We start from the raw sequence: 26428 nt of genomic DNA on the forward strand, positions 1-26428 counted from the left end.
GATATTTAATCATTTTAAAATATAAACAGTAACCAAACAGTAACAAGTCAAATAGATGTTCAAAGTGCAAATTAGGAAGTTTGCATGTTGCAGCCAGTCTTGCAATAAATCTGAAGAAGCCTCTAACTGAAGACTGTCATGAAAAACACAATTTCTGGCCAGCAGAGATGATAAAAATTAACAGAAGTCAACAAACAGAACAAATCAAAAGCAGCAAATCAGAGCTCATCCAACATGCTGCCACCATGAGCTTAGCTAATGCTAACCTAGCACAGCTAGCGCTCCTAAAAGTGGTCTAACAGATTGAAAGACCATTCCCTGTTTGTTAATCTTGTGGCCGAATATTTGATAAAGGTCCATAGTGTTCAACGATCACCTTGATTTTTGTGTCTTTGTCCTTTTACTTTTTCTAGTTGATGCCTACCTGACCTACTGAACTTTTGAATTGGCTTAAATTTACTGATGTTCCACAACATAATGGTTGTTTATTGAATATTTAATATGAGTTCGAGAACTTGATGAAATAAATAAATAAAAACGAATAACATTATACATATTTTTTGATTAATAAAATGTCAATTGTATAAATTGTACATTTGCATAACTCTGGTGAGTGGCTGGTGTCAGTGATGTCAAACTGACCTCTAGTATAAAGTTCATATTAGGAGAGATATTTAAGCAGAGGAGTGGTGTGATTGCTTTTTGAGTTCAGCCAGTCGTCTTTTATGTGCGCTGGTTTTAAAAACATAGTTGTTACAACAAAACTGATCCAAATCAAATCTGACATAAAAGCTTTAAAGCGCTGAATAACCTCATGGCTAATGTAGGCGTGAATAAAACCTTGGCATTGATTAATGGGTCTCTTCAATGCGTGAGATCATTTTTTTTCCTTGGGCCCGGTTTCGTCCCGTCTTCCTAAAAGATGGAGATGATTTCATCTATTTTAAACCGGTTGTGATTCTCATATGAGTGCCTATTTTAAGCAGCGGTTCTCAACATCGTTAGCTGCTGGGTTTCTTTATAGGAGACGGTGTTGCTGTCGACGGGTCGACTCCGCTCTGTTCATTGTTCCTGCTCTGATTCTGTCAGAATAAACATCTGTAGCTATCTCAGAGCTATTTAAAGGGGACATGTCCATCTGATTTAGAATGAGAAAAACTGCATCTGCTCAGACGTATTATCTTTGTAATGCACACTCGGCACAAAAAACAGATGTGTTTTTCTATGTTGAAGTCATGCGTTTTTAAGGAGCCTGTTTCTTTCCCCTTAAATGGTGCCATAAGAAGTTCTATGAACCCCATCGATGCTTAGGCCAATCGCAGATTTCTTTGCCTGAAAAGCTGCTAAATATAGCAACAAAGTTGTTAATTTGGCAACAGTAAGGTGACTGTTGTTAACCACACGTATGCAGACGTGACCTGGTGGGCAGGTCTGTCAGTCAGTCCTTTCTCATAGCAGAGCAAAAGGGGACAGTGGCTGATGTTCAGACCTTTGCAGAGAGTAAAATTTATTTAGCATGCAAGTGTCGGTCATTGGCCAGTCTCCCAAAATCAAGGAACTCGGGGACGATTTCTCTGTGCACCATTATTAGGAATCCTGAGCACTTTTTGATCATTTAAATTAAATTGCAATAAAGCTTACGCCAATTTAATGTATGTTTTTTAGTGCATAGAAAGAAAATCAACTATAATCAGAAATGTCACAGCATGCACCAAAGAAGACTGTAAATCAGTATCGACTGGTAAAAGCCTGATTAGTGAATCTGTGATTGTGTTGGGCATTTTGATGGGGGCTGGTGAATAGCTTAAACCCCAAAATGAAAAAAAAGCTGACTAGCCCTAAAGCACTAGTCATAAACATTAGGCCCACTAATGCTAAAGCTCTACACGAACACGGTATTGAGCAGTAGCTAATGCTAAAGCAGTACACAACATGGTATTTACCAGAAGCTGTTGCTAAAGCGCTATACCAATATGCTATTTAGTGTTAGCTAATGCTGTTGTGCTTCACCAACACTGTTTTTACCTAGTGCTAAAGTGCTAACTTCAATTCAAATTATAGCTCCCCTTGAAAGACAACACTCAAGCACCTATTTATGTTTTATATGATAATTTACATGTTCTATAATGTCCTTAGATATTGTATTTATGTTTATATCTTGTTCTCCTTTGTCTGTTTAATTTTGTCCCTGTGTGTTTTATGCTTAAATTAAAACAAGGGAAAATAGACAGAATGCAATGACAGGAACCGAAACCTCTGCATAAACAGTCTTCACCCACTTCAAAACAAGAGCATGAATATAAATGTACACAAATGTTGCATTTTATTCAACTGAAAGTTTATGAAACGGTCAAGTAAATTAGTGCTTAAGGAATGCATCTGGGAAATTTGATTTAGGGGAAGGTAGGTGTGCTAAATGTTTTCACAGTTAAACACTAAATATAAAATTAGCCTTACTATTGGCGCAATAGCAAGAAACTGCCTACTGCTGTTATTATCCATTGAACCGTTGCTGTCAAACCTTGTTTCAGGTTTACAAAACCTATTTTTATGGAAAAAATATAAAATGGGAAGTTTTTACATGAACCCAATATTTTTCATCATCTTGTTATGTTAGTGGAATCATTGCATAGCTAATGCTAAGTCTACAGTGTACCAAAGTGCACTGTAGCTACTGTAATTTTCATGCATATGTTATAGGCAATGATTCATAGCAGATGATTTATAAATGAAGAGGGAACTGCCTGTATGAATGCAACCTGATATGAATAACCGATCTGGTCCAGCCAATCAACCTGAAGTTAGCATTGTTGGCTGATTTTAACTGAGGTCCATCAGATTCCCCCCCACCTCCCCTCTTATTCATTAAATGCCAGAACTTCCATCATTTCCGTCTCTCAACCAAACTTCTCATAAACGCAGAATTCAGCTCCTGAAATCTCTAAACATGGAGTCGGACCGCCTCGGCCTGAGCAAGTCCCGTCCCCCAGCAGTACTGTACACGCCTGCCTTCACTCTGCTGATTTCATGGCTCTTAACCAAACGCAAAGACTCCATTATGGCTCTGCTTTCTGAAATAAACTCACATTTTCTCTCCATTTCTCTTTCTCCCCCGTCTCTCTGTTCTTCTTCGCCCATCTTTTCACACTCTTCCTCCTCCCACTCAGTCACTTTTAGCCTCATCTCCAGGATTGAACTTTAAAAAAAAGCCACATTTTCCATTTCATTACCTCACCCTGATTTTGGGAGTTATAAAACGAAGGAGGGGGGTGAGACGAAGGCACGGTAGGAAGATTGCAGAGTGGGTCATAATTAAGCGAGTAATTAGGCCTCGTCCCCGGCAACCCTCGGCCCACCTTCTCGTCCTTTGAAGTCCTCTCCTCCCGACTACCCAGGGTGCACTTGCGAGGCATCCAAAGGAATGGGGGATGTCGGAAATGTGGGTCAAAACGAGTGTGTGCGTGAATATCTGGAGATGCTGCTGATGATGAAAAGAGCGAGTGTGTTGGTGGTGGGGGGCAGCTTCCCCCTCAGCGCTTCTACCTCCACTGGTGGGTTGCTTCTGATCCTTTTCATGCTGAAATCATTTCCCCGCCTGCATGCAGACGCATCATTCATATGTGCCAGTTTTGACACACACACGCGCGCACACACACACACACATGTCACATGAGTCCCTTTGTTTTGGTTTGGTGCAGAGATAAAACCCGGCTCTGTTACACTTCTGTGTTGGGGGGACAAAGAGCACTTATCTCATAGAATGAGTGTGCGCACGGAGCGGGAGGCGGAGGGGAAGAATTTGATTGTACGAGGATTTTTTTGTTGTTGTTTTCGGATGCAGTTATTTTACTTTTTTTTACCCCCCTATCTTTACAAGCTGCACTTTTCAGCCTCGTTAAACTGTTTCACTTTCTTGTTTTTCCTCCCTGGTAAGCTGTTTGGAAGTTCTCATCACATGGGGCCACCAGGGCTGGCATGATGCATTTTCTCTGGAGCAGTGGTCACTAACACATGTTGTCGAGTAGGATGGTGAAAATCTTTAGGAAAGAGGGTGAGGATAAACATTAAAATGGAAACAATATTTTCCAACAGATTGAAATGGTTAAACATTTTTTTCTGTACGTGGTTATGTAAAACCTAACTCTACACTATTTCTCTTTAGAGGAAATCCCTAGATGTCTTTTAGCAGCATAGTTCATGATTTCAACATCCACTGCAATGTATTAGACACAGATTTCATCATAAAAACTCCTTTCACACTATTTGGCAGTCCTGTAAAACAACAAAAAAAATTACAATAAATTCATTTTCTTTATTTGACAAAACTCAAATGTAATGTGTGGATATTTGGTTTGGAAAAAATGCACTAAATAAAAACAGCGATTGATGACATTTAAAGTCACAATTTACACTTGTTGAAAAAATATATTTACTTAGTGAGGGATGAGTATGGAAACCCATTTCTGTCATGAAAGAAAAAATAAAAGTCCAGGAGGAAGACCCAATTTTGACTTGTAGACGTAATTATGAGATTCAAAGTCATAATTAAGAGATATAAAGTCACATTGTTGACTTTCAGTTATGTTAGACAAAATGATCATTTCAACTTTCTAAGTCATAATTGTAAGATTCAAAGACATGATTTGTTATGTAAAAAACATAAATGAAGCTATTCATGCTAACTAAAGCAAATGGGTTGGTTTTTATTGGTGTTCTGGAGTTGGTGGAGGCATGATGCATCCTTAAATATGTCTTCAGCCACTGAAGATTATTATTATTTATTATTATTATTTCATGACATTCCCTCAAGACAAAATAAAACTAAGATGGCTTATGTGTTGGTGCGAGCTTGTGATGCTGATTCATTAAGAGGTTCTCACCATGTTCTGTCATCAATGACAAATTGTTGCAGGCGTGTGTGTGTGTGTTGACACACTGATGGTGTCCTTTTTATACAAGACGAGCCAATAACCTTGACGGAGTCCGATGGAGGCGGACGGTACCGGCGGAGGGGCGGCTAGCTTCTCACCGCGGCTCAGACGGGACGGACGGGGCGTTTCTACTGCTGCTTCCTCACCCCGTTTCCTCGAGCCGTGCTCGCATGCCCTTTTCACCCACAAACACACACACACACACACACACGGAATAATCGCGCAAAGACACACTATCGCAATAACAGAGGGTGACACAATGAGCAGGGACTGGCTCGGAGCAGATTGAGCAAGGTGTTTCCTGTGACCTGGACGACTGCACACAACACACACTTAGTCTGCCAGCCCCTCCTCATCAGATCTTAATTTCTCCCTCCGTACCCATGTGAACGTGTGTGTAGGTGAAAAACGGCTATGTTGCAGGCTGTGATGCACATCCTTTATTTATGCCGTCTTCATGCTTTATTCATGCTCTGTTCAGGCATTTGCAAAGTGAATGAATATTGGATTAAAAGCAGCGTTCCGTTATTCATGAGCGGGGATATTTTGGACCGTGCCGGTGCTTGTGTAATCCCCCGTCTGGCATATCGCAACATTCAGCAAAACCACCCTAAAATACTGGACGTCTTCACTTTAAGCTGACCGTGTGTGTGTGTGGATATGTGTGTTGACAGGCTGTGAACTGCCCTGCTATGGAGAAGATGAAGAGGATAAAGAAGCGCCTGTCGTTAACTCTCCGGCCCAGTCTGACCATCGACGAATCTCTGTCCGAACTGGCCGAGCAGATGACCATCGAGGACGGAGGGACGAAGGACAACGGTAACAACCTGATGACAGTTCACTGTAAAACCTCGTTTATTCTGGTACCTAAAGTGGGATGCAAATTTTGCTGAGTCGCCATCCTGTCAGATAAATCGTCCCTGAAATTATTGCGATAGACGACAATATTGTCATTTGGAGACCATTTTAAACTAATATAATAATAATAATGGCATAACGATTTGAGTACACCCACTTTAAGATCACAAAATGTACATTTCTGTAGAACATTTAACACTGGGACGGGAAAACATTTTAAATATCCAAAATAAATGGACAAAACTACAATAGTTGGAATGGATTGTGAAGTCTCTGTAACCATAATAGCACTGCAGAAAAATACACCATTCAGCTTAGACCAGGGGTGTCAAACTCCAGTCCTCGAGGGCCACTGTCCTGCAACTTTTAGATGTGCCTCTGCTGCACCACACCTGAATAGAATAATTAGGTCGTTAGCAAGGCTGGGAGAACTGATCTACACAAGGAGGAGGTAATTAAGACATTTCATTTCAGTGTTTTGTAGCTGTGGCACATCTAAAAACTGCAGGACTGCGGCCCTCGAGGACTGGAGTTTGACACCTGTGGCTTAGACAGTAAAAACGGCAAAAGTGTCGGGTAGTGCAAACTAGTTACTAAAGTTTTCTAAAAATGGCAGCTTTCCAACGACACCAGAAGAGAGCATCTCTTTATCGGCTGTTGTCCAAATGGAAATCATCATGCAATTGATTTATTACTTATTGTGACAGGTTTAGCTGTACTTGCGTCTAATAGGCCTGTCACAGTAACGCATTTTGCAATTCCTTAATATCCTTTTGGATTCCAAACGACTACCTCTACCATAGAAAGAGCAGCACTTTTTTTTTTTCTGAAAATTGATAACCTGCCAAAAAATCTCTCAACGACCTTTCAAGTGTCCAATCGCATTATTTCCCTTAACATAGAAACACATGTTGGTATTATTTCCTTTAGCCCTTTGGAATTGTTGGAATAATAAAAATGAATCCATGGTTTGAGGTGATACTGTTGCCTGAGGAGCGGCAGTAAAGCTTCTCCCTCCACACGTCTGTCAGCAGCAGACATTTAACAGCTCTCCGCTGAGCTTTCTGGGTCTTGACAGCACTCAGGGGTGCTGAGATTATGAAGCGCCGATGTCCATGAATTAAGAAAGATGGCTCTGTGAGCGAGTCAGTTGCAGCTGCAGCGGCTTGCACCGAGTCGCTCTGCATCAAGTTATGTAACAGAATGGAGCTACTTCACCCCCCCCACACACACACAAGGAGTCCTGTATCTGAGATTTCAGACGACGTTATGTTGACTTTTATTACTTTCTTCCTGATTCACTTGAACTCCAACGTAGCCAAACCCTGACCTCATCCTATACATGAACATGTTTCACATCTCTGTGCTCTGCACCTTACCTCACCCAGGTGACGGAGTAACAGACTGCAGACATTGGTATTGCCTGCCCACTCAAACAAAAAGCAGCAAATCTGTAGAGAACAGACACCCACTGTTCAGAAAGAGACCCACTTTTATTCAATCTTTACAGTTATATAACATCCTTCTTGGTACCACAGCTACACACAGCTAGAAGCCGTTGGATTGACTGACACATGAAAGTAGTCTATTGCCACTTATCGACAACTTTCAGAATAAATGGACTCGCATCCGTCTTTTCCAGCACATTTGCCTTTTCAGCCTTTTCCCTGTCGCTTTCTGCTCAGAATGACTCACTAATAACAGAGTTTAACGACGAGCTGCAGCTAGTGAAACCACATGAATTAGAGGCACTTTAGCAGGTGTTTGGGTCAAACCATAGAATCTTCACGTGTTTGAGCTGCATAAAGCAGTACGAGGCTAAACTACTCCATTCAGAAGCAAAATGTTTGACTAACAGGGCACCAGTGATTTCAAACCATTTCAAAGGGCAGAAACACATAAATTCATACTTGAGAGTAGAGTGAACCTAAACAGTCACTCCACTGAAATCCAGGATTTCCATAAAAAAAGCTCACTTTTAAGATTTGTACCACCTCTAGAAATGAGATGCGTTCATCTTGTAATTCCCCGGTGTTTTAGCCCCTGAAGGCAGCATGCTGTTAAATGTAAGGCTAGCTTGTAGGAACATGACAGAGACTTTGAACGTACAGTTTTAAAGAGCAGACATGGAGCAGATGGTTTGTGTGAGCAGACAGATAATCCGCAGACTAGAGACTTACTTTTATAAGTCAAAATGAAACAGAATGTATGAATTTTAGTGTTGAAACTGCTGGTTCATCCAATCTTGACAGAAAACCTGGTTGGGTTACTTGCTTACCAAAGTTTGTAGTTGAAGTTCCAAATGAATAAACAAAGGCTTATAGCCTATTGTGGTCTGTTGCCCATCATTCTCAAGGGAGGTAAAGATATTAATGTTAAGATCCAGTTGAAGGGATTTGCTCACCTTGTCTGTAACCTTTGTGTACATTTGCTTTTCTTTCAATCCATCATATGTTTTGGTTGGACAAACGCAATGTGCTAATTGTTGGTTGGTAAAGATGCTACAGGGTTAGCTACAAACATTTTTTGCTGTCCTGCTTTTATAGAAAACAAAGAGTCAAGTTACCTTTTATGAACGAGCTTAGAATATTTTCTGCCAGTTTCTTTTAAGTAGCATTAGTTTCTTTTAAGTAGCAGAATAATTAGGACAGCTACTAGCTACTGCTGCTAATAACGATAACATCAAAGACTTTCAACATTACATGATTGAAACACATCTAGTCCTTGTTAAAAATTATTTTGGGGGTTACAGTGGCTACCTTGGTTTCAAAGTAAAGAAGGTAAACATGATCCATAACTCTACTGGTGTAGCTTAGCATTAGCATTGCTAAAGTGAGGAAACACCAAAGCAGCTCACCCTTTTTCCTAAATTATCCTGTGTTTTTTTTGTTTTTTTTGTACCCCGCCAGGGGGTCTTCTTGTGGGCTCAAGTATCCCTTATTTTTTGAAAGTATGCTGACAGGAAAGGGGGAAGAAGAGGGAAGAAGACCTGAGGGAAATGTCGCCGGGTCCGGGAGTCGAACCCGCGACGGCCACATCGAGGACTCAAGGCCTCCAAACATGGGTCGCGCTAACCGCTACACCACCACGGCACGCCCAGCTTATCTGTGTTTTTATCGACAGAAAGTCTGCGAAACATATTTGGCATGTCAAAGTCACTGTATTAGCTGTCTCTTTAAATACCAATTGACTTGGCTGGTGACTTGGCTAGCTACTTGCCTACTTTTGTTAACATATATTTTTTTTAACATTAAGGGTTGAAGCCACTGTTGGCTTAACTTGGTTTTGGCTGGAAATGCTAAAGTGGTTAGCCTGTCATTGTACAGCACTAGGACAAACCTCTAATCTGTAAGCAGTCAAGTGTATTTTTATGATCAAATGTTCAGTTTATTGGTTCATGTGTCTATGGAACAAAACAATTATGCTGCCTACTTGCTTTATTAAATTTTTAAAATAAAACATTTGCAGCTTTTCATTTGACACATACTTATGTGGCTTTTTATAGTTTAGGCTGTTTATTGGTTCTGTTTTAAACATGTTGGCTTAAATTTAATGTAATATTTTGTTGTTATGAATGTATCCATTCTATATGTGATTTATGAGATGATTAGAGTTTGACTGTGGCTTAGGTTTTCTACCTGAAGGTCTGTCTCCTGTTTCTTGCATCGATTTTAACTTAGCCGCCCTCGTTTTTCTGCTGCAGAGCCCTTCATGAGGAATGGCCGACCCCCCACCTCCCACAGCATGCACTCCTTCCTGCACCAGTACACCGGCTCCTTCAAGAAGCCGCCGCTCCGCCGGCCGCACAGCGTCATCGGCGGGAGCCTGGGGTCCTTCATGGCCATGCCCCGCAACAACGGCAGCCGCCTGGGTGAGCCTCGCCAACACAACACAACACAACACACACACACACGAAGGAACGGAAGGAAACGAGCAGATGGCATCCGGCAGCAGACAGGAAGCGTGTCATGATGCTGAGATTTCCACCGTCCTTCCTCACATATGCAGATACACACTCCACAGAATGACTCGCCGTCATTCCCATGAGCCAGCTTCCCTGTTGCTCCACTGTTCTCCCCCACCCTCCTGCCTGGGCTGCTCGATGTGGGACCCAGGCAGACGTGACACAGCTTCCTGTGTGAGCTGATTCATCTCAGCTGAGCCACGCAACAGACTGTGTCAAAGCCACAGCCGTTAAGGGGTGACAAGATGATTCACAGGACACAAGAACCAATTATCATTTATGTTATTATTTACATGCTTCTATGGTAAATGTTCAGTTGACAAAAGGCTCTAAAGTAATCAGACTAGGAATAGGGATGCACCGATCCACTTCCAATACCAATACCAATATGAGAGGTTTAGTGTTGGCCAATACAGGAAAAACAGCTGAATTGATGTAAAATGTTTTCCTTTTTTTTTAAACACTAACATAAATGTACTGAATTACAAATTTGTTTCACAACTCTTCAGCAGCACAGCACACTTAAATACACCAACAGCTTCACGAGCTTTTACATGGTTAAACATGTAAAAACAGCATAACTTTAATTTGTTCAGTCAGTGCAGTTAGAAGTAGAACAGTAAACCTTCTTTCAAATGGTTCAGAAAGAGCAATTAGGAATTCTAAATATAACATAGAATAAACAAAATACGATGTCACTCAGAACACAAAGCAAACCGCTTTATTTAAAGCCCTGAGAGGGATGTGCTGTGGTGGCGCAGGGGTTAAGCACAACCCACATAAGGAGGCCTTAGTCCTCGACGCAGCTGTTGCAGGTTCGATTCCCGTCCTGACAACCTTTGCCGCATGTCTTCCCCCTTCTCTCATTACCCACTTTCCTGTCAATTAACTATCAAATAAAGGCCACTAGAGCCAATAAAAACCTTTAAAAAAAAAAAAAAAAAAGCCCTGAGATAAAATGATTGTAATGCAGAGCGCTGTTAGAAGATCAGCTTTGCCTTCAGCAGCTCTGTAGATAGTAGTGCCCATTTATTGTGACCCCAAACTTCCTCCCAGATGACAGCATTGCCTCAATACTTTCAGGAATCACCATGAGGTAATTCAGAGGATCCATCCTTGACACTGCTGAGCAGCAGCTGCATTGTTTCAGTTCTAGCCAGTGAAATATTGCATCATGTGCGTTGTGGATTTAGCATCACAGATTCATTTGGTTACCTTGCAGTTTTGGTTTAAAGTTTTTGTTAAACATAAGCCAAGGTTGTAGTCACCAAGAAATCATTGAGTGACTACAATCAGCTAATTTTCAAGGTTGGCTTTAGGTCCCAAGCGGTGATCTGCTGCTTGGGAACTAAAGCAAAATCAGATTTTTTCTTTCCCCCTATTATAAACACACCGCTCTTTAGGCCTAACCTCTAATAACTTTTCACTAGCTGTGTTTCCATTACAAACTCTGTCAGTATTACGCTAATGTCGAAAAAACACAATTTCACGTTTGCGGTATTTCCATATAATTAGAACTATGATTGAAATCACACGTGATTACGTTTGTTTACATAAGTCACTAAAAATCATCCTCCTACCACGTCCTGTCACCTTTTTCTTTGTGGTTTGCGCCAGTGGCAACATCCAGTTGTTGATCACGTGACTCCTGTGATTCAGAAAGTGTTTCCATTGCAGTTTTGCAAAATAAAGTAATTTTGATACAGTCTAAGAACATCTCATTCTAGTGTCAAAAGTTTTTATCAAAAAACGACAAGTTTTTTTTTAAATTGCCATGTTTTCATTAAGCAATTTTTATTTTTTTTATTTTGAATTGCGCAATTATTTGGTCAACAGAAACACAGAAGCTCTGACTAAGAGAAGACGACTCAGTATGGTGTGAAGCCTAAAAGGTGGTGTATGAGGTTATTTAAAAGGAAAAATAAATCCAGAAACATGAATGAAACAGAATTATGCACATTGGTCTTGAAGTAATGAGTCAATGAATTTTTGCAGTGAATTGACTTTGCTCATTTAAAGTGCCTTGAGACGACATCAGTTGTGAATTGGCGCTATATAAATACCCTGAATTAAAATCAATTGTAACCTTTCTAACTTCCTAAGTTTATTCTTCTACCCACTCCTTTGATCGTCTATTATTGAGCGTTACTTGTAATTTATAACGCTCAAACTTCGAAAATATGAAAACCGTACCTTTTCTAACCTCCTGTCCTGTAGCTGTGCTGCAGCAGTAACGCACAGATCCTTCAGTGATTCTGTCCTCTTAAAGAGTGCAGCCAATAGTTTTTTGTTCAAATCTCTGCTTGTAAAAGAAACGCCAATGTTCCCAACTATCTATACATTAGACATCAGTTATCATCCTCCTCATGTTCCTATGTTGCTATAAATCAGTCATCTGTACCTCAGCATGTTTCCTTCCTGAATGCGGCGGCAGGATTCTCAGAACCGTTCTGTCCAACAAATGCTAAAAGGACCCATTGAGCCCCACACTGGACCCTGTCCCAGTTAGAGGGACTTGGATGTAAAAACAGGACAGCTAAGTAGGACGTGGATGTTCCACATCTAGCTGCTGCGCTCTGTGTTCATTATCAGACATGCTAATGAGGAGGAGCAGAGAGAGGGGAAGCTTCAGAGCTTCAGTATGAGAAAGGAAAAAAAGGTTGAGTTTAATTATTCAGGATGAAACGCAGAGTAAAAACAGCTGCAAAGTGAATTCACGAAAGTTTTTTTGGGTGAGAAATTGGTTATAGAGCCAAACAAAAGAAGCGAACGGAGAAGCGGTATGTGGATGTTTTAACGGAGCCGGCTGATGGAATGAAAACACAAAGTCTGGGTTATTCACACAGGAGGAATTCTGGGAGGGAAGAGATGGCGGAGAGGTATGCGAAAATAGTTGAAGGTTGAGCGGCAAGGAAAGTAGGACAGATTAAATCACGCCAAAGAATCTGGGGAAGATGTACACGAGTTAAAGAGCAGCACTGAGATAAGCTGCTGCCTACTGAACCCTCAGGAGGAAGAGGAGGCGAAACCAAAGAGGGAACAAGATTGGGAGAGACATAGGGGAGAAAAAATAAAAAAAAGTAAAGATATTAAGTTTGATTTTCCATTTGTGATCAGTCATTTTACTAAAATAACAGCAATCGGTCTGTTTATTTGATTTGCGATGTTGGATTAAATTGTGGCAAAAATACTGAAAATCTGACACAGTTCTGAAATGATTTTTGAAACAATAGATGAGCAGAGCCTATCGAGTAAAACGGATCAATTTTAAATATACAGCCTGAATTATAAATCTATAAAATAAGCTTTTCTGCTTCCTTTTTTTTGTCAGATTCACATATTTTAGGCCATTAAACAATAACAATTTTAATATCAGACGGAGATTTTCTGAGTAAATAAAGGAAGCTGTTTTCAAATGATTCTTTTTTTTTTTTTCTTCAAAAGTCAAAATTCTGAGGGTAAAGTTCAAGTTCTACAACGACATGATTTTATTAATGGAAAATAAATGAAATGATTCAACAATAAAAAAAATTTGAGAAAACTGATCTGGATTTCCGATGCCAAACTGTCCTGGTGATGATAATAAAACGAAGAGAACGAAATTGGATTTTTATCGATGAAGCCTGATCCACAACTGAAAACAAAAATAAGCATTAGTTAAAGCCCTGGACGCAGTATTAAAGTTATTATTCAAAAGGAAACATGTGTTCCTATGATTATTTAAAAAAATAATAAAATCTGCCCACATGGATTGTGAAATTAAATCCAAAATGTTTAAATGCTCTTGCTGGGTGGCGATAACTTGAGCATGGCTCAGAATGTGGAGGACAGGAATCCTGCGTGTGTTTTTCTTTGAGGTTAGTTGTTTTTCTTCTTCTGCTCATGTTTAGGTTTAGTGAAGTCAAAACATAGTGATACGCATGCCAAAAAAACCCCTGCTAAATACCAACTTTATCGTTTTTAATTGGTGTTTTTATTAATTTTTAGAACAAAACATTCAAGAAAGACCGTTGCATGTAAAAAAAAAACCAACCGAACAAACATGCAATTGTGTTTTATTGATGACTATATTTCTTGACAGTTGTACAGAAATCCAGAGTTTTATCATCATGACTGGTGGTATCTTGATGGAGTCACTGATTTTATAGACAAATCTAAACGTCCGCATGTGTTTCTGTGGATTTTGCACAAATCTCATCAAATATGACTTATCTAATGGGCAAAAGAGAATAAAGGAACAAAAGCCATTCTTTTCCTGCTCTGCCTGCAAACCTACCAGGAAATTCTCATATTTGGCTCCTTTCCTCCTCCTCTCCTCCCACACCTTTCTCTGCGCACTCAACAAAACCCCTGCATGGAAATATTGTCTGATTCAGACCTCTTCCTCTTTCCGTTTTGTTTTTTTCTAAATAAATGGAGGTCATTTCAGCAAACTAAACTGGTAATTATACGTTACGTCGAACAGTAGTGGTACTTCGTCGGCTTTCTTTTAGGAAACAGCGGAATGGAGTGGAAAAGGTAGAAATGTTTTGATCATAGCGGGAGGTGGCAGACGTTTTAATATTTCATCTATAATAATGCAACGGTTATGTTCAAAATTTAATCTCCCATTTAAATCTGATTCCTTCTCTGAGCGTCACGTTTGATGACAGGCTCCTTGTTTTGTGGCGCTGACACGTTGATGACAGAACTGCTCAGCCATATCTACTCATTAACTGTGTATATATATGTGTGTGTGTGTGAATGGAGGAGAGGGTGGGCATGGGGCATGTACATACACACATTTTCTCCAGCTGGGTTTCAGTAGTGGTGGGAGTTTTATTGCCTGGGAGGAAATGGAGCAGGCTGTGGTTTCTCGTCGTAGCCTGGAAGGAGGACTTTCAGCTCCATGTTCGTTTGATAACTGTTACTGTGTCGAGCAGCGAGACATTGAGTGAATGTTTGAGGTGGGAAAACGCCTGCTATGAAATCTCTCTTTAACTAAATGCAAAGCCTTAGAAAAACTGCAGCAACATTTGAGGCAAATGATGCTCTGTTGCTGATGGTGAAAGCTTAAGCTGTTTGTGTCCAGGCTGTGCGGGGTCTGCAGAGAGGTTATCTGTGCTTTTTGCCTGACCCTAGACCTGTACATCTCCTGAATGGAGAGTTCTAGAAGTCAGAAGTGATCCAGGACTTCCAGAGTGTTTTCAGATGTCAACCGTCTTCTCTTTATTGGGCTGAGCTCTCGGCGGTTCTGATCAGACCACTGGGCCAGCTGATCCACCTTCCACCTGTATGCAGACTCACCTCTGTCCTGGGTCAGACTAATAGCTGGTGTTGTATGCAAACCCACAGACTGGTCTCCTGAGGTTTCGTCATTTGTGCAGAGAGAGATTAGTGGGCCGAAAACACACCCCTGGGGGACTCCAGTGCTGATTGTTGTTGTGCATTAGAAGATGTCGCTTATTGAAGATGACAATGATTTGCATATCCATGACTGCCTACTTTAAGTGTAAAAAGGAAATGACTCGGAGGCCCTTTCTCTCAAAAAGGGAAAGACAGGAAAACATGTTATTGAGGTAGAGACTAGCTTAAATGCAGCCCCCAGCTAATTTTTTTAGTGCCTTACGCTTAACACTGTCATGTTTGGATCTTCAATGGACAGGATTAGCACCAATAGAGAAGCTAATTCTCTAAACCTGCTCAGCTCAGGGCAACAATTGAAAGGTTTAAAACGACTGACTTTGTGTCGATCAAGGCTGGAGGAGAACCTGAGTTTATGAAAGCCACCCGTAGATGTACAGGAGTACTACGGAGTTTTAGGATGCATTCACTCTGTTTAGTCCACTTTAACCCAACTCCAGTCCGTTTGCCTAGAAAGTCCGGTTTGTTTGGGAACGTGTCAATCCACAATTCAACTCTGATGTGGACCAAAAAATCAAACTGATCTGCCTACAAACCTCGATCTCAGTTGAGTTGAAGTAAACTCTGATGTTGTTTAAATGCATATGTGAATGCCAAGCTGACTAAAGACCACTCCAAAAGCAGGAAGTAGACTTCCTGCTTTTGCGCAGGGCATTCTGGGTAAACAAACGTGCAAATCTAGAGCTAGCAAGACAAATGACTTGAGGTCCTTTAAAAAGAGAAATCCTACAAGCACTAAAATTTGACACCACTCTATTTTTGTTTACATTTTGTGAAGAAGGAAGTTGTGTTATGTCATAATGCAACTTCCATGTCGTTATGTTGTTTTCTTCAGTGGTTTCTGGTGCAGCGCCCCCACTTATTATAGGGTAAACAAGTTTTTCAAAGGGTTTGATTCATTTGACACAGTTGAGTGTGAAAGTGAACTGCAGCAGCTGGAAATGTAACAAAGGTTGGGATTTTAGTCCTCTGTTGAACAGAGTCTACCAGACTATCAAAGTGTGAAAACACCCATCCTGGAGCAGATCTGATTCATACTAAGGGGCCCTCAGTAAATTTTATTTGAAATAACTGTGCGGTTGGTTTACTTTTCTCTATCCAGACATCGTCCATGAGAACCTGAAGATGGGTTCTGATGGGGAAAGCGACCAGGCTTCAGGAACATCTTCAGACGAGGTCCAGTCCCCGACGGGCGTCTGTCTGAGGAACAGAGTTCACCGCCGGATCTCCATGGAGGTGAGACCCTGTCACACACACACACACACACACGCCCACACACTGCAGTGGGCTAAGAGGGGGGCAGGGTCGGCAACTGACTCCTCGGCTCTGGATGTGAGGATACTGATATCTGCGATGCTCCCTGGAGGATCTGGTAGAGAGACTGTATGATTTTTCTCCATGTCAGCTGTCACAGCTCGAGAGCAGACTGGAAAAAAGATTTTCTACCAAGTGGGCATTTAAACACTTGGCCGTCACCAGCTCTGATGCTGGAAACCAGCGCGGTCCATTTTTATTCTGTGGTCAGGTTCAGCCGTGTTAGATCTAATCAGTAATGTTTTGAGGGGTTTTTTTTATCAAGCAGAAAATCCAGAGAACCACCCTGAGGTGTCAGATATGATGAATGGATTCAGTCCTTTTTTCCAGCTCAGCTGTAAGAACAAGAAGAGCTCCCATCTTGGATAAATTCTCTATGGGTTTATGAACGCACACTCTGACCCTCAGCACTACTGGTGTGTTGTTCTTCTCTAGTGATTAAAGCAACCAGCTGAGGTGGTAAACCAGAAATGTGTGTGTTCCAGCAGCCACTCAGTCTGGAGGCGTACTGCCCCCTGCTGGCCAAGAAGAGAACAGAACAAATCAAAACCCAGCACCTCTGATGCTAATGTGGGTTCTCGCTCACAACTACACTGACCTATTTTTCACTTGTTTTGAATGCTGGGTGCAGAACAGAAGAGGAACTCAAGGATGTGGTAATGATCACTTGACTCAGCACACACACGCCCACACACCCCCCCCCACACACACACAATCAGCATAAACACATTGGGCCTGTTATGTGGAAGTAACAAAAAATTCTGTTTTAGTAATTCTGTTCAGAACACACAGTTCATCCTTATAAACACTCAAAAATATAGAAACTAATCCAAAACAATTTTACAAATTTGTAAAAAGCTAACTTCTTACTTATTCATCTGTGCCTCATAAAATGACTAGAAATGTAAGAAATGTGACAGAGCAGTTTATTTCCTGTTTCCTGTTCTTGTTATTTATTTATTTTTTACTGAACTTTTATGATTCAGAGTAGGAATGCAAAATATATCGGCACCAAATATTAATCTTTTTTTTTTATCATATTGGTATTGGTCTGATAAATAGAACTGGGCCGATATTAACAATTCATATCTTTTTTTTCTGGAGGTTGGTCATTTGACGGTGATGCAGCGCAGCATCATGGGTAGTTTAATTGGAGTAGAGAAGCAGTGGTGAGGTCAGCATTGCGGATGTTTTGTTTTTCTTGGTATAACCACAAAACAGCTGGTAGATGGTGTTTAATGGTTGTCATGGAGACATTCGGAGTCCAAAAGTAGTCGGTAATGACAGAAATAAAGCCAGTTCAACATCGTTCCATTATTTAACTGAGAATTAAGTTGGTGGAAATTTCTGTAATAAATACAATATTTGAAGTCCGATCTATACTGAGCATCATTATTCTTCAGTCAGATGAATGTGTTGCCTCGGTTTCAGACAGCTCAGGTTCTGCCGGTGAGACGTTCAGAGAGTTTTCTCTACAGTATGAGTTGTTAGCTGTCACGCCTCCCGGTGTTTAGCTTTGATCCTGAGGAGAAGCTGTAACTTCTAGACAGGAAGGGCCCTGCTGCCTTCAGATGACGAGGTGTGTGTGTGTGGGCGTGTGTGTGTTTATACAGTAAGGTTTTTTTTTTCTTCCTTTTTCCAGCAAAGACAACATTTTGACTCAGGGGAGCTGAATATTGCCGAAGAGTTTTACTGCCAGAGCTTGGAAATAAAATTGGGAGCAGCAACTTGTCTGAAAGAGAAAACCTTCTCGTTATAACAGATGTAAAACTTAGTGAAATTAAATGGTTTAAACAAGAAAATTTTCATTCTTACAAGTTTTCAATCTCTTTATATTTAAAATTTTTCTCTTTGAAATGAGAAGATTTTTCTTTTTAACAAGAAAACCTTGTTATAACGAGATGCAAAACGGATTAAAACAAGAAACAATCTTGCTATAACCAGTTAAACTGAGAGTTTCTCATTGCTCTGACACATTACAGTTTTCTCATTTAATGAGATACTGCTCCTGAATGTATTTCTAATCTTTGGCTGTTAAACGCTTCCATAGAATCTCCATGTGTCTGCCACACTTGTAGCACATTATGACAAAAATCCATCTTTTTTTGTTCCTTGATAAAACATTTGGTTACTTTGTGTGGGTCGATTAAATCAAATCCCAATTAACCACTTAGAAGTTTATAATTGTGATGTAATATAACATAAAAAGGGTGTGAATATTTCTCTAACTACATATATTCATGTAGCTTGAGCCAGGTTGGAGAAGCTAGTCTGTCCTCATGCTGTGATGGGAGCAGATTGCAGAGCAGCAACAGTGGCTATCAGCCATTAGCTCCTGTTGGTACCTAACCGTGTATATCAAAGATTACTGAATCCAGCTTTTGAAAATGGACGTTGCTGTTCCCATGAAATGAATTGATGTTTAAGCATAAACATTTGACCCCGTGTGCTTTCAGGACCTGAACAAGCGTCTGTCGCTGCCTGCTGACATCCGCATCCCAGACGGCTACCTGGAGAAGCTGCAGCTCAGCAGCCCGCCCTTCGACCAGCCGCTGAGCCGCCGCTCCCGCCGCGCCTCGCTGGTCAGTTGCAGCCTCCTCTCCCTGCACTCGCACACTCATTACCGAGGTTCCCACTGGGCTGGTTTCCACGGCAACTGGCCCAGCGAGAGGCAAAGAGTCCCAGTAGCTCGCCTCCGACTTCCATCAGATCAGATTATAAAACTCTGCTGGGGGAGATCATGTTGCTTTGTTGCAGATTCGCTAGTGAAAAATGTGACAGCTCTTATTAAGAAGCAATAAATGACTCAATAAATCTGTTAGCATTAACATCCTCTGCATGCTGGCTATTACTGGCGTGCAGAACAACTTGCATGTTGACATTAGGATGTGGGTTTTATCACTAGCATGTTGACCTACTGCACTCAGTATTCTAACATTAGTGTATAAGCTAAAATTTGCCAAAATGCTGTCGGTAGCATATGGGGTATCACCAGCATGTGGAATTACATTGACATACTTCATTTAGTATGATAAACACAGCTAATAAATCAGAAACCAGCTAAAATGCTTATTTTAGCCATCAGGCTAGTGTTAGCATGGGGGCTATTACCAGCATGTTGAAACTGTCAGTACCTAAATTCTTTTTAAAAATGCCACATTCACAACCTGATGAATAATTTTTTTTGTCGTTCTCTCCAGTCTGAAATTGGCTTTGGGAAGCTGGAGACGTACATCAAGCTGGACAAGCTTGGAGAGGTGAGGAAGCCTTGAATTAGCGATAGAGGAACAGGTGCTAGCATACGCACCTGTGCCCCACATGGTCACCGTTTCTTCCCCGGAATCGTTAAAACCCTGCTGTCATGTTTAGGGGACGTACGCCACAGTGTTTAAGGGACGCAGTAAGCTGACGGACAACCTGGTGGCGCTGAAGGAGATCCGCCTGGAGCACGAGGAAGGAGCTCCCTGCACCGCCATCAGAGAAGGTGACCCTCGCCGTTCATGTAGAGCTGAGGCTCGGGTGGCGTACTGCTGCAGTCTGATGAACCGTCATGACACTACTGTTAGCACCATTCCTTTGCTAAATGTTGTCTTTACTTTGTGTCCTCACTTCCTCCCTTTACTTGTGTCCGTCTTTCTCAATTAGATCCTTTTTTCAATTATTTCTTCCTTGTGTCCTTCCTTCCATCCTCACTCTTTTATTCCCTTCCCTGATTCTCTGTCGTTTTCCTTTCATTTATTCTCTCCCTCTTGGTTTTCTACTTCCATTTCAGACACCAACTAAAATGCGTATTTTAAACACAAAGACTTAAACATTTCTTGTTTAAGTCCTTCTTTGTGTCCTATTTTCTATTACTCCGTCCTTCCTTCCTCGTTTTGTCCTTTCATCTTTTCTTGTCTTTATTCTTCCTTACATCCTTGCTTCTTTTTGTCCTTCCTACCTTCCTAGTGTTCTGCCTCCATTTCTTTCTTGGGTTTGTCCATGTGTCCTTGTCCTTCATTCTTTTTCTCTCTTTTATTATTTCCTCCCTTCTGCTTCTTTGTTCATTCTGTTTTTCTTTGAAGCACTTCTTCTGTCTTTTATTTCTTTCTGTCCTTCCATCCTTGCTTTCAATCTCCTTTCCATCTGTCTTTTCGTCTTTCCTTCTCCTCCTTCCATCCTTCCTTCCTCTCAGTCTGTGGTTTCTCTTGGTGTACACCCAGCCTGCCTGCTCTACACTTCCTCCATAAATTCAGTGAATCTTTGGATTTTATATTTTCGAATGAACATAAAGGACTTGGAAGGCTTGGAAAAGTTTTGAATTTTTACAGAAAACATTTGCAGTGCTTAATTGTTACAAGTAGAATGTTCCCAAAGCCATAATTTTCCAGTGAACAAGGAAGTGTTCTCCCCTAATGACGTGTTTGTTGTTTCGTCGTCTTCTTCTGTTTCGCTGCAGTGTCGCTTCTAAAAGACTTGAAACACGCCAACATCGTGACGTTACACGACATTGTCCACACGGACAAGAGCCTCACACTCGTCTTTGAGTATTTGGTAAGCATGATGTCACAACAAGAAGAACCCGATATGATGCTCCATCCTTCGTTCTTTATTGTGTTGACGATTTTAAAGACATTGAAAATATTTCCAGCCATCTATGCTTTCATTAGGTTTTTCCTTGAAAAACCAAAAGCAGTCATCTAACTTGTGCTATTTTATTTAGTTTAGTTTAGCCATTTTCACCATTCAACTTTTATACTATTCAGCTTGCTCTCCTAATGCAAGGAGAGCAAGCTCCTTATGAACACATATCTTTGTGTTCATAACCTTTGTACTTTTTATAATATTCAGATTTTTAGGAATTTTTCACCCCATGGGGGAAACCGCTCCATCCTGTGGCAGAATTGAGAATTACAATATAAAATGTCTGTTGTGTTTCACAGTGGATGTTTTAGGTCCTGCCTATTAATGGCGATCAATCATCCAGTTTAAAACTAACTCAACATGCAAGTGGAAGCCTAGCTGCAACCATTAGTATTTTAGCTACTTTTAGCCTTTAATATAATTTTACCTTATAAGCTGTGGTGACCCTACGGTTTAGGTTAGGAACCACTGTTCTCCAGCAATTTCTAATACTGTTTAGGTGGAATTTTTCCATTACTCAAAAGCTTTACTCCTCTTCAACAGTTTTTTTTGTTATAATAATCCCATTTAGGCTCTTTGCAGGATTATAATTTGTTCTGGTGCGTCTGCCTATTTCTTGCTTTTGTTCAAGTCTTCAGCAGTTCACTTCAAACGTTTTGGCATCTTCAACAAAAGCACTCAGCATTCACACTTGGATTTTTGCAGGAAATGCACATTTTCTAGTTTTTAGTTGTTATATTGTCGCTCGTTTCTGCTATTTATTTTTTTATTTTTTTCATTTGATGTTTCCAGTCTTCTGTAAGTCAAAGCCACTTCCTGTTTACGTTTGATCAATATGCAATGTTCTCTGGAAAGAGCAGACGATGAACTATTCGTGGCAGTCATGGTAGTTATGGTGTGATCTCCTCTTGTAGGATAAGGATCTGAAGCAGTACATGGACGACTGTGGAAACATCATGAGCATGCACAACGTGAAGGTGGGCATACCATTAATAGACGACTATAACAAATGTCAGATAAACTGCAGAACTGAATGAGAAATACCAGAAACGGATACCGGCAATGCAAAAACATGACTACTAAAAAATGAATAAATAAATAAAAAAGTTTCATTGAACCACAAGACAAATAAATCATGATGACACATTTCATTTATAATGAAATAAAATAATAAAATGGTAGTAAAAGATTACACTGACTAACAATCAGTTGATTAAAACTAAATTAAACTGAATTAAGCTAAGTTGATTTGGGCCAATATAAAGCTGAATTCCTAAAGTTCAAGTAGCAGTCACGCTAAGCCAGCTGCTTTCAGGTTTTCAGGAAGAATGTTGAGGCAGTAGTAAAGGAACGATGCCTCATCATGAGGTTTAGATTTGACTTTTGACTTCTAACAACAGAAGGCCTCTCAGGAAGGAATTGGGGGATTTGCATGGTGGAAAGTGATTACAAAGGCTGGATTAGACCAGTGATACCTTTAAAATCCAATAGAAGCACCTTAAAATCAATTCACAGGTTTCCATTTTATGAAACGTAATATTGGTAGAAGTGCTTTCTGATCTTTGCAGTTGAGTTTTGTATTAATTGCAGTTGAATTATGCTCTTCTTAGGAGGCTCTAATAGCTAAGCGTTGTAATAGTCTGTTATTGAAGCATGGATTATAATAGCTTAATTGTATGGTTGCTCAGAAGGGTCAACAAAATGCATAATCCACAACGCAACAGCAAAAAAAGCCACAAAGGAAGCTACGCTAAAACGGAAGTGATAACATCGCCAAGATAACTTTCATTTTGGAGAGATTCTGTTTCTACATAATTCCATTTTAGCAAAAACCTGATTATGATAAACTTGCTAGGATAACTTTTGATTAGCATCACTTCTATTTTAGCATAAACTCTATTTTTGTATAAATTCCATTTTAGTTTCAATTCTGTTTTAGTATTTAACAGAATAGCTGATAGGCTCTCTAGTGTAGCATTGCTTAGCCACTTTGGCTTTTGCTATTGTGTTATGGCTTTTGCATTTCGCTGACTTCTTTGGGCCACCATAGTTTGAGAGAGAGATTCGAATGATAAAACATTTCGACATAGTAGGATTTTAAATGTAAGGTTAAAAAAGTCATATTTAGATCTGATTCAACATCCTAAAATTGTAAAGTTGCCCAGACTAAATGGTTGCTCAGACGACAGTAAATTCATTAGATCCTGAAATGTGCGTTTCCAGATCTTCCTGTTCCAGATCTTACGAGGGCTGTCTTACTGTCACAAGAGGAAAGTTCTCCACAGGGACCTGAAGCCACAGAACCTCCTAATCAACGAAAGAGGGGAACTGAAGCTGGCTGATTTTGGTAAGAGGAACCTCAAGAACTCCTGTTTGTTGCTAAAAAGTAAATCTGTAGTTCTTTCAGTCTGTGTGAAAGAGAGAGAGAGCTGGTAACAGGAAGGCAAAAAACATTTAGCTTAAATTGGCTGAAAAATCAGCTCCAAAACTGCTAAATGCAGGGAGCTGTTTCCGATGGAAACGCTCCCGTTCCAGGTTGCTGATGTGTGCTGACGTTCTGCAGGTCTGGCGAGGGCAAAGTCCGTCCCGACCAAGACGTATTCCAACGAGGTGGTGACTCTCTGGTACCGGCCTCCGGATGTCCTCCTAGGATCCTCGGAGTACTCCACACAGATCGATATGTGGTAAATCTCCCATCATGCCCCTCTTTATCAGTTTCCCCCACAGTAACAGTGAAGCAGACGGAGTCAGATATATATCTAAACCCAGAGAAACATCCGACCACGCGGTGCTTTTTCCTTCCTCCTCTTCCCGCTCCCACCATGTTGCCTTGGTGACATTTCTCCAGCCCGCTGTTGTTCTGCCAGCTGATTGGCTGTTTGTTCTCCAGGGGTGTGGGCTGTATATTCTACGAGATGGCTGCAGGTCGGCCTCTGTTCCCCGGCTCCACCGTGGAGGATGAGCTCCATCTCATTTTCAGGCTGCTGGGTGAGGATCCCATCCTGAACCCGATCGTCATGGTAACGCTAGCTGGTAGCCATCTAACTGCGTCTGATTGGACTGTTGCAACTTCAGGCACACCCACAGAGGAGAAATGGCCAGGAATCTCCACCATTGAAGAGTTTAAATCCTACAACTTCCCCAAATACAAACCGCAGCCGCTGATCAACCACGCACCCAGGTACACGCTGCTGCTTCTTGTTTTGTGTTCGTTTATTTCTCGTTATGCAGCCCCCGGCTGGTTTGAATGCGTCCAGTGATGTTGTGCATTTCTGAGTGCGTGTTTGGCCATTTCAGGCAGGAAATCCTGCCAAACATTAAAGCCGGCTGTGCGCTTCCTTCCTCCCATGAGTCCTCCACATTCCCATCAGCCCTTTCTGCTGGCAGATACTGAGCTGTTGCTCTTCTCTTCTCCTTCAGGCTGGACAGCGAAGGTATCGAGCTGCTGTTGGCGTTCCTCAGAGTAAGTGTCAAGCAACGCACAGCGCACACGTCTGGGACTAGGATTCATTTAGTGGAAGGTTGTCATGTTAAAGGCACAAATAAGATGCTTAGTAATAATCCTTTGTAGTCCTCCATCAGGATGTTTGAAGGTAAATAGTTGTTTAACTGTGAATTTAATAATGTTGAAGCTTATTTCCAGAGGCTGAGCCTGAAAAGTATTTGAATACAAGTAGAAGCGCATCGTTAATCCGACTAGCCAATAATTTTTCCCAAATTTCCTTTAACAATATTCACCCCACTATTGCCATCTTAGCAACTTTGTCAATATATTTAGCAATTTTGAGATTTAAAAAAAAATCTGTGTCGGCTCAAATTGGAATCAGCAGATCAATCTTTTTAAAGATCGGTGATCGGCTAGAGAACTGAACATATTTATTGCCGCCCCTTTACGTGTAGAAATCCTTCCATAAATTCTTCTTTTATTGTAGTAGAGTCTTATTAGCATTTTTACATCCATCATGTGGTTACTTCCTGGTCAAATCGCAGGAATTGCAAGGTTTAATAATGAAAAATTGATTTTGGGGTTCATTTAGTCAGTAGAGGAAAGAACATGCTAAGAAATTATTGTTTATAACAAAATATCTGGTGGCTCAGTTATCTTCCGCTAATAAGAGAGCGTGTTCTTTTATTTCAAGGAATTATTCATGCCATTTTTTCTTAAAAGTAAAAATGCACCGATATAAAATCTGGAACATGTGAAAGAACCCTGAATATAGAATAATTATAAATTATAGGTTTGATTTTTCTGAAATGTTCAGTTCAAATTTCTAAAGAAATAAAATACGCATTTATTTGAAGTCGTTCTATGTATCGCTGCTAAAGGTGCTAATTAGTGTTTCTTGTTGTCACATCAGTTATCCAGATTTAATCATGTTGGATTTGAATTCAGTCAGTACCACATGCAGCCAGCAGGGAGTGCAGTTATTCACCCTTTGGAATCCACATGTGCTTACTCTGCTGTGTTTCACCACTCTGACTCACAATGTGAGTGAATGTGAATCATTCACATTTCTCTAGTGGGTGACGTATCGTTGAACTTCTGTGTCTCTGCAGTACGAGTCCAAGGCGAGGATTTCAGCTGATGAGGCGATGAAACATTCCTACTTCAGGCAGCTCGGGATGAGAGTCCACACACTGCCTGAAAGTGAGCACACACACACACACACACACGTACACACACGTCCTGTGCAATCCCAGCTGCTGTCTGCTCACCTCAGGCCTTCCTGCATCACTCGTTCTTTGATTTCCTGTCCCACGTTGTGTTAAGTTAGCTGTCTCCTGTGTTTTAGCTACCTAAATGTGTTGCATTGAGCTAACTGTTTCTTGTGTTTCAGCTAGCTAAATCTGTTGCATTAAGCTAGTTGTCTCTTTTGTTTCAGTTAGCTAAAAATGCTTGTTAAGCTGGCTATCTCCTGTGTTTCAGTTAGCTCAACATGTTGTGTTAAGCTAGTTGAGTGTTTGTCTCTTCGGTGTCTTAACCAGCTAAGTGTGTTGCCTTAAGCTAGGTGTTGATCGTGTTCCAGCTAGATGACATGTTTCTTTAAGTTTGCTGTGGCCTGTTTCAGCTAGCTAAAGGTTTTGCGTTAAGCTAGCTGAGTCTCTTTCTCTACTGTATTTCAGGTAGCTAAACGTATTGCATGAAGCTAGCTGTCTGCAATACAGCTAGCTTTTGGCTAAAGTTATCAAGTTAAGCTAGCTGAGTTTCTGTGTCTCCCGTGTTTCAGGCGTGTCGATGTTCACGTTAAAAGAGCTGCAGCTTCAGAGGGACCCCGGCTACAGGAACTCCTCCTACCCCGAGTCAGGTGGGCTGTGAATCTAATCTCATTTCCCA

At 40.9% G+C, this 26428-nt stretch overlaps 1 protein-coding gene across 1 annotated transcript in view; it reads left to right on the top strand.

The window, feature by feature from the left end:
• Nucleotides 1–26428, top strand: part of LOC102223489 (cyclin-dependent kinase 17) — a 44803-nt gene that overhangs the window by 13372 nt on the left and 5003 nt on the right. Inside the window, exons 2-16 of the mRNA XM_005808026.2 lie at nt 5606–5750; nt 9493–9660; nt 16259–16392; nt 18927–19052; nt 19671–19727; nt 19840–19954; nt 20909–21003; nt 22008–22070; nt 23317–23440; nt 23657–23777; nt 23984–24081; nt 24169–24274; nt 24514–24556; nt 25651–25741; nt 26322–26399. Coding sequence (XP_005808083.1) covers nt 5624–5750; nt 9493–9660; nt 16259–16392; nt 18927–19052; nt 19671–19727; nt 19840–19954; nt 20909–21003; nt 22008–22070; nt 23317–23440; nt 23657–23777; nt 23984–24081; nt 24169–24274; nt 24514–24556; nt 25651–25741; nt 26322–26399 — 1546 coding nt within the window. The 5' untranslated portion in view covers nt 5606–5623. The remainder of the gene's footprint in view (nt 1–5605; nt 5751–9492; nt 9661–16258; nt 16393–18926; nt 19053–19670; nt 19728–19839; nt 19955–20908; nt 21004–22007; nt 22071–23316; nt 23441–23656; nt 23778–23983; nt 24082–24168; nt 24275–24513; nt 24557–25650; nt 25742–26321; nt 26400–26428) is intronic.

This window comes from Xiphophorus maculatus, chromosome 17, assembly GCF_002775205.1.
Source record: "Xiphophorus maculatus strain JP 163 A chromosome 17, X_maculatus-5.0-male, whole genome shotgun sequence".
Classification (NCBI taxonomy): Eukaryota; Metazoa; Chordata; class Actinopteri; order Cyprinodontiformes; family Poeciliidae; genus Xiphophorus; species Xiphophorus maculatus.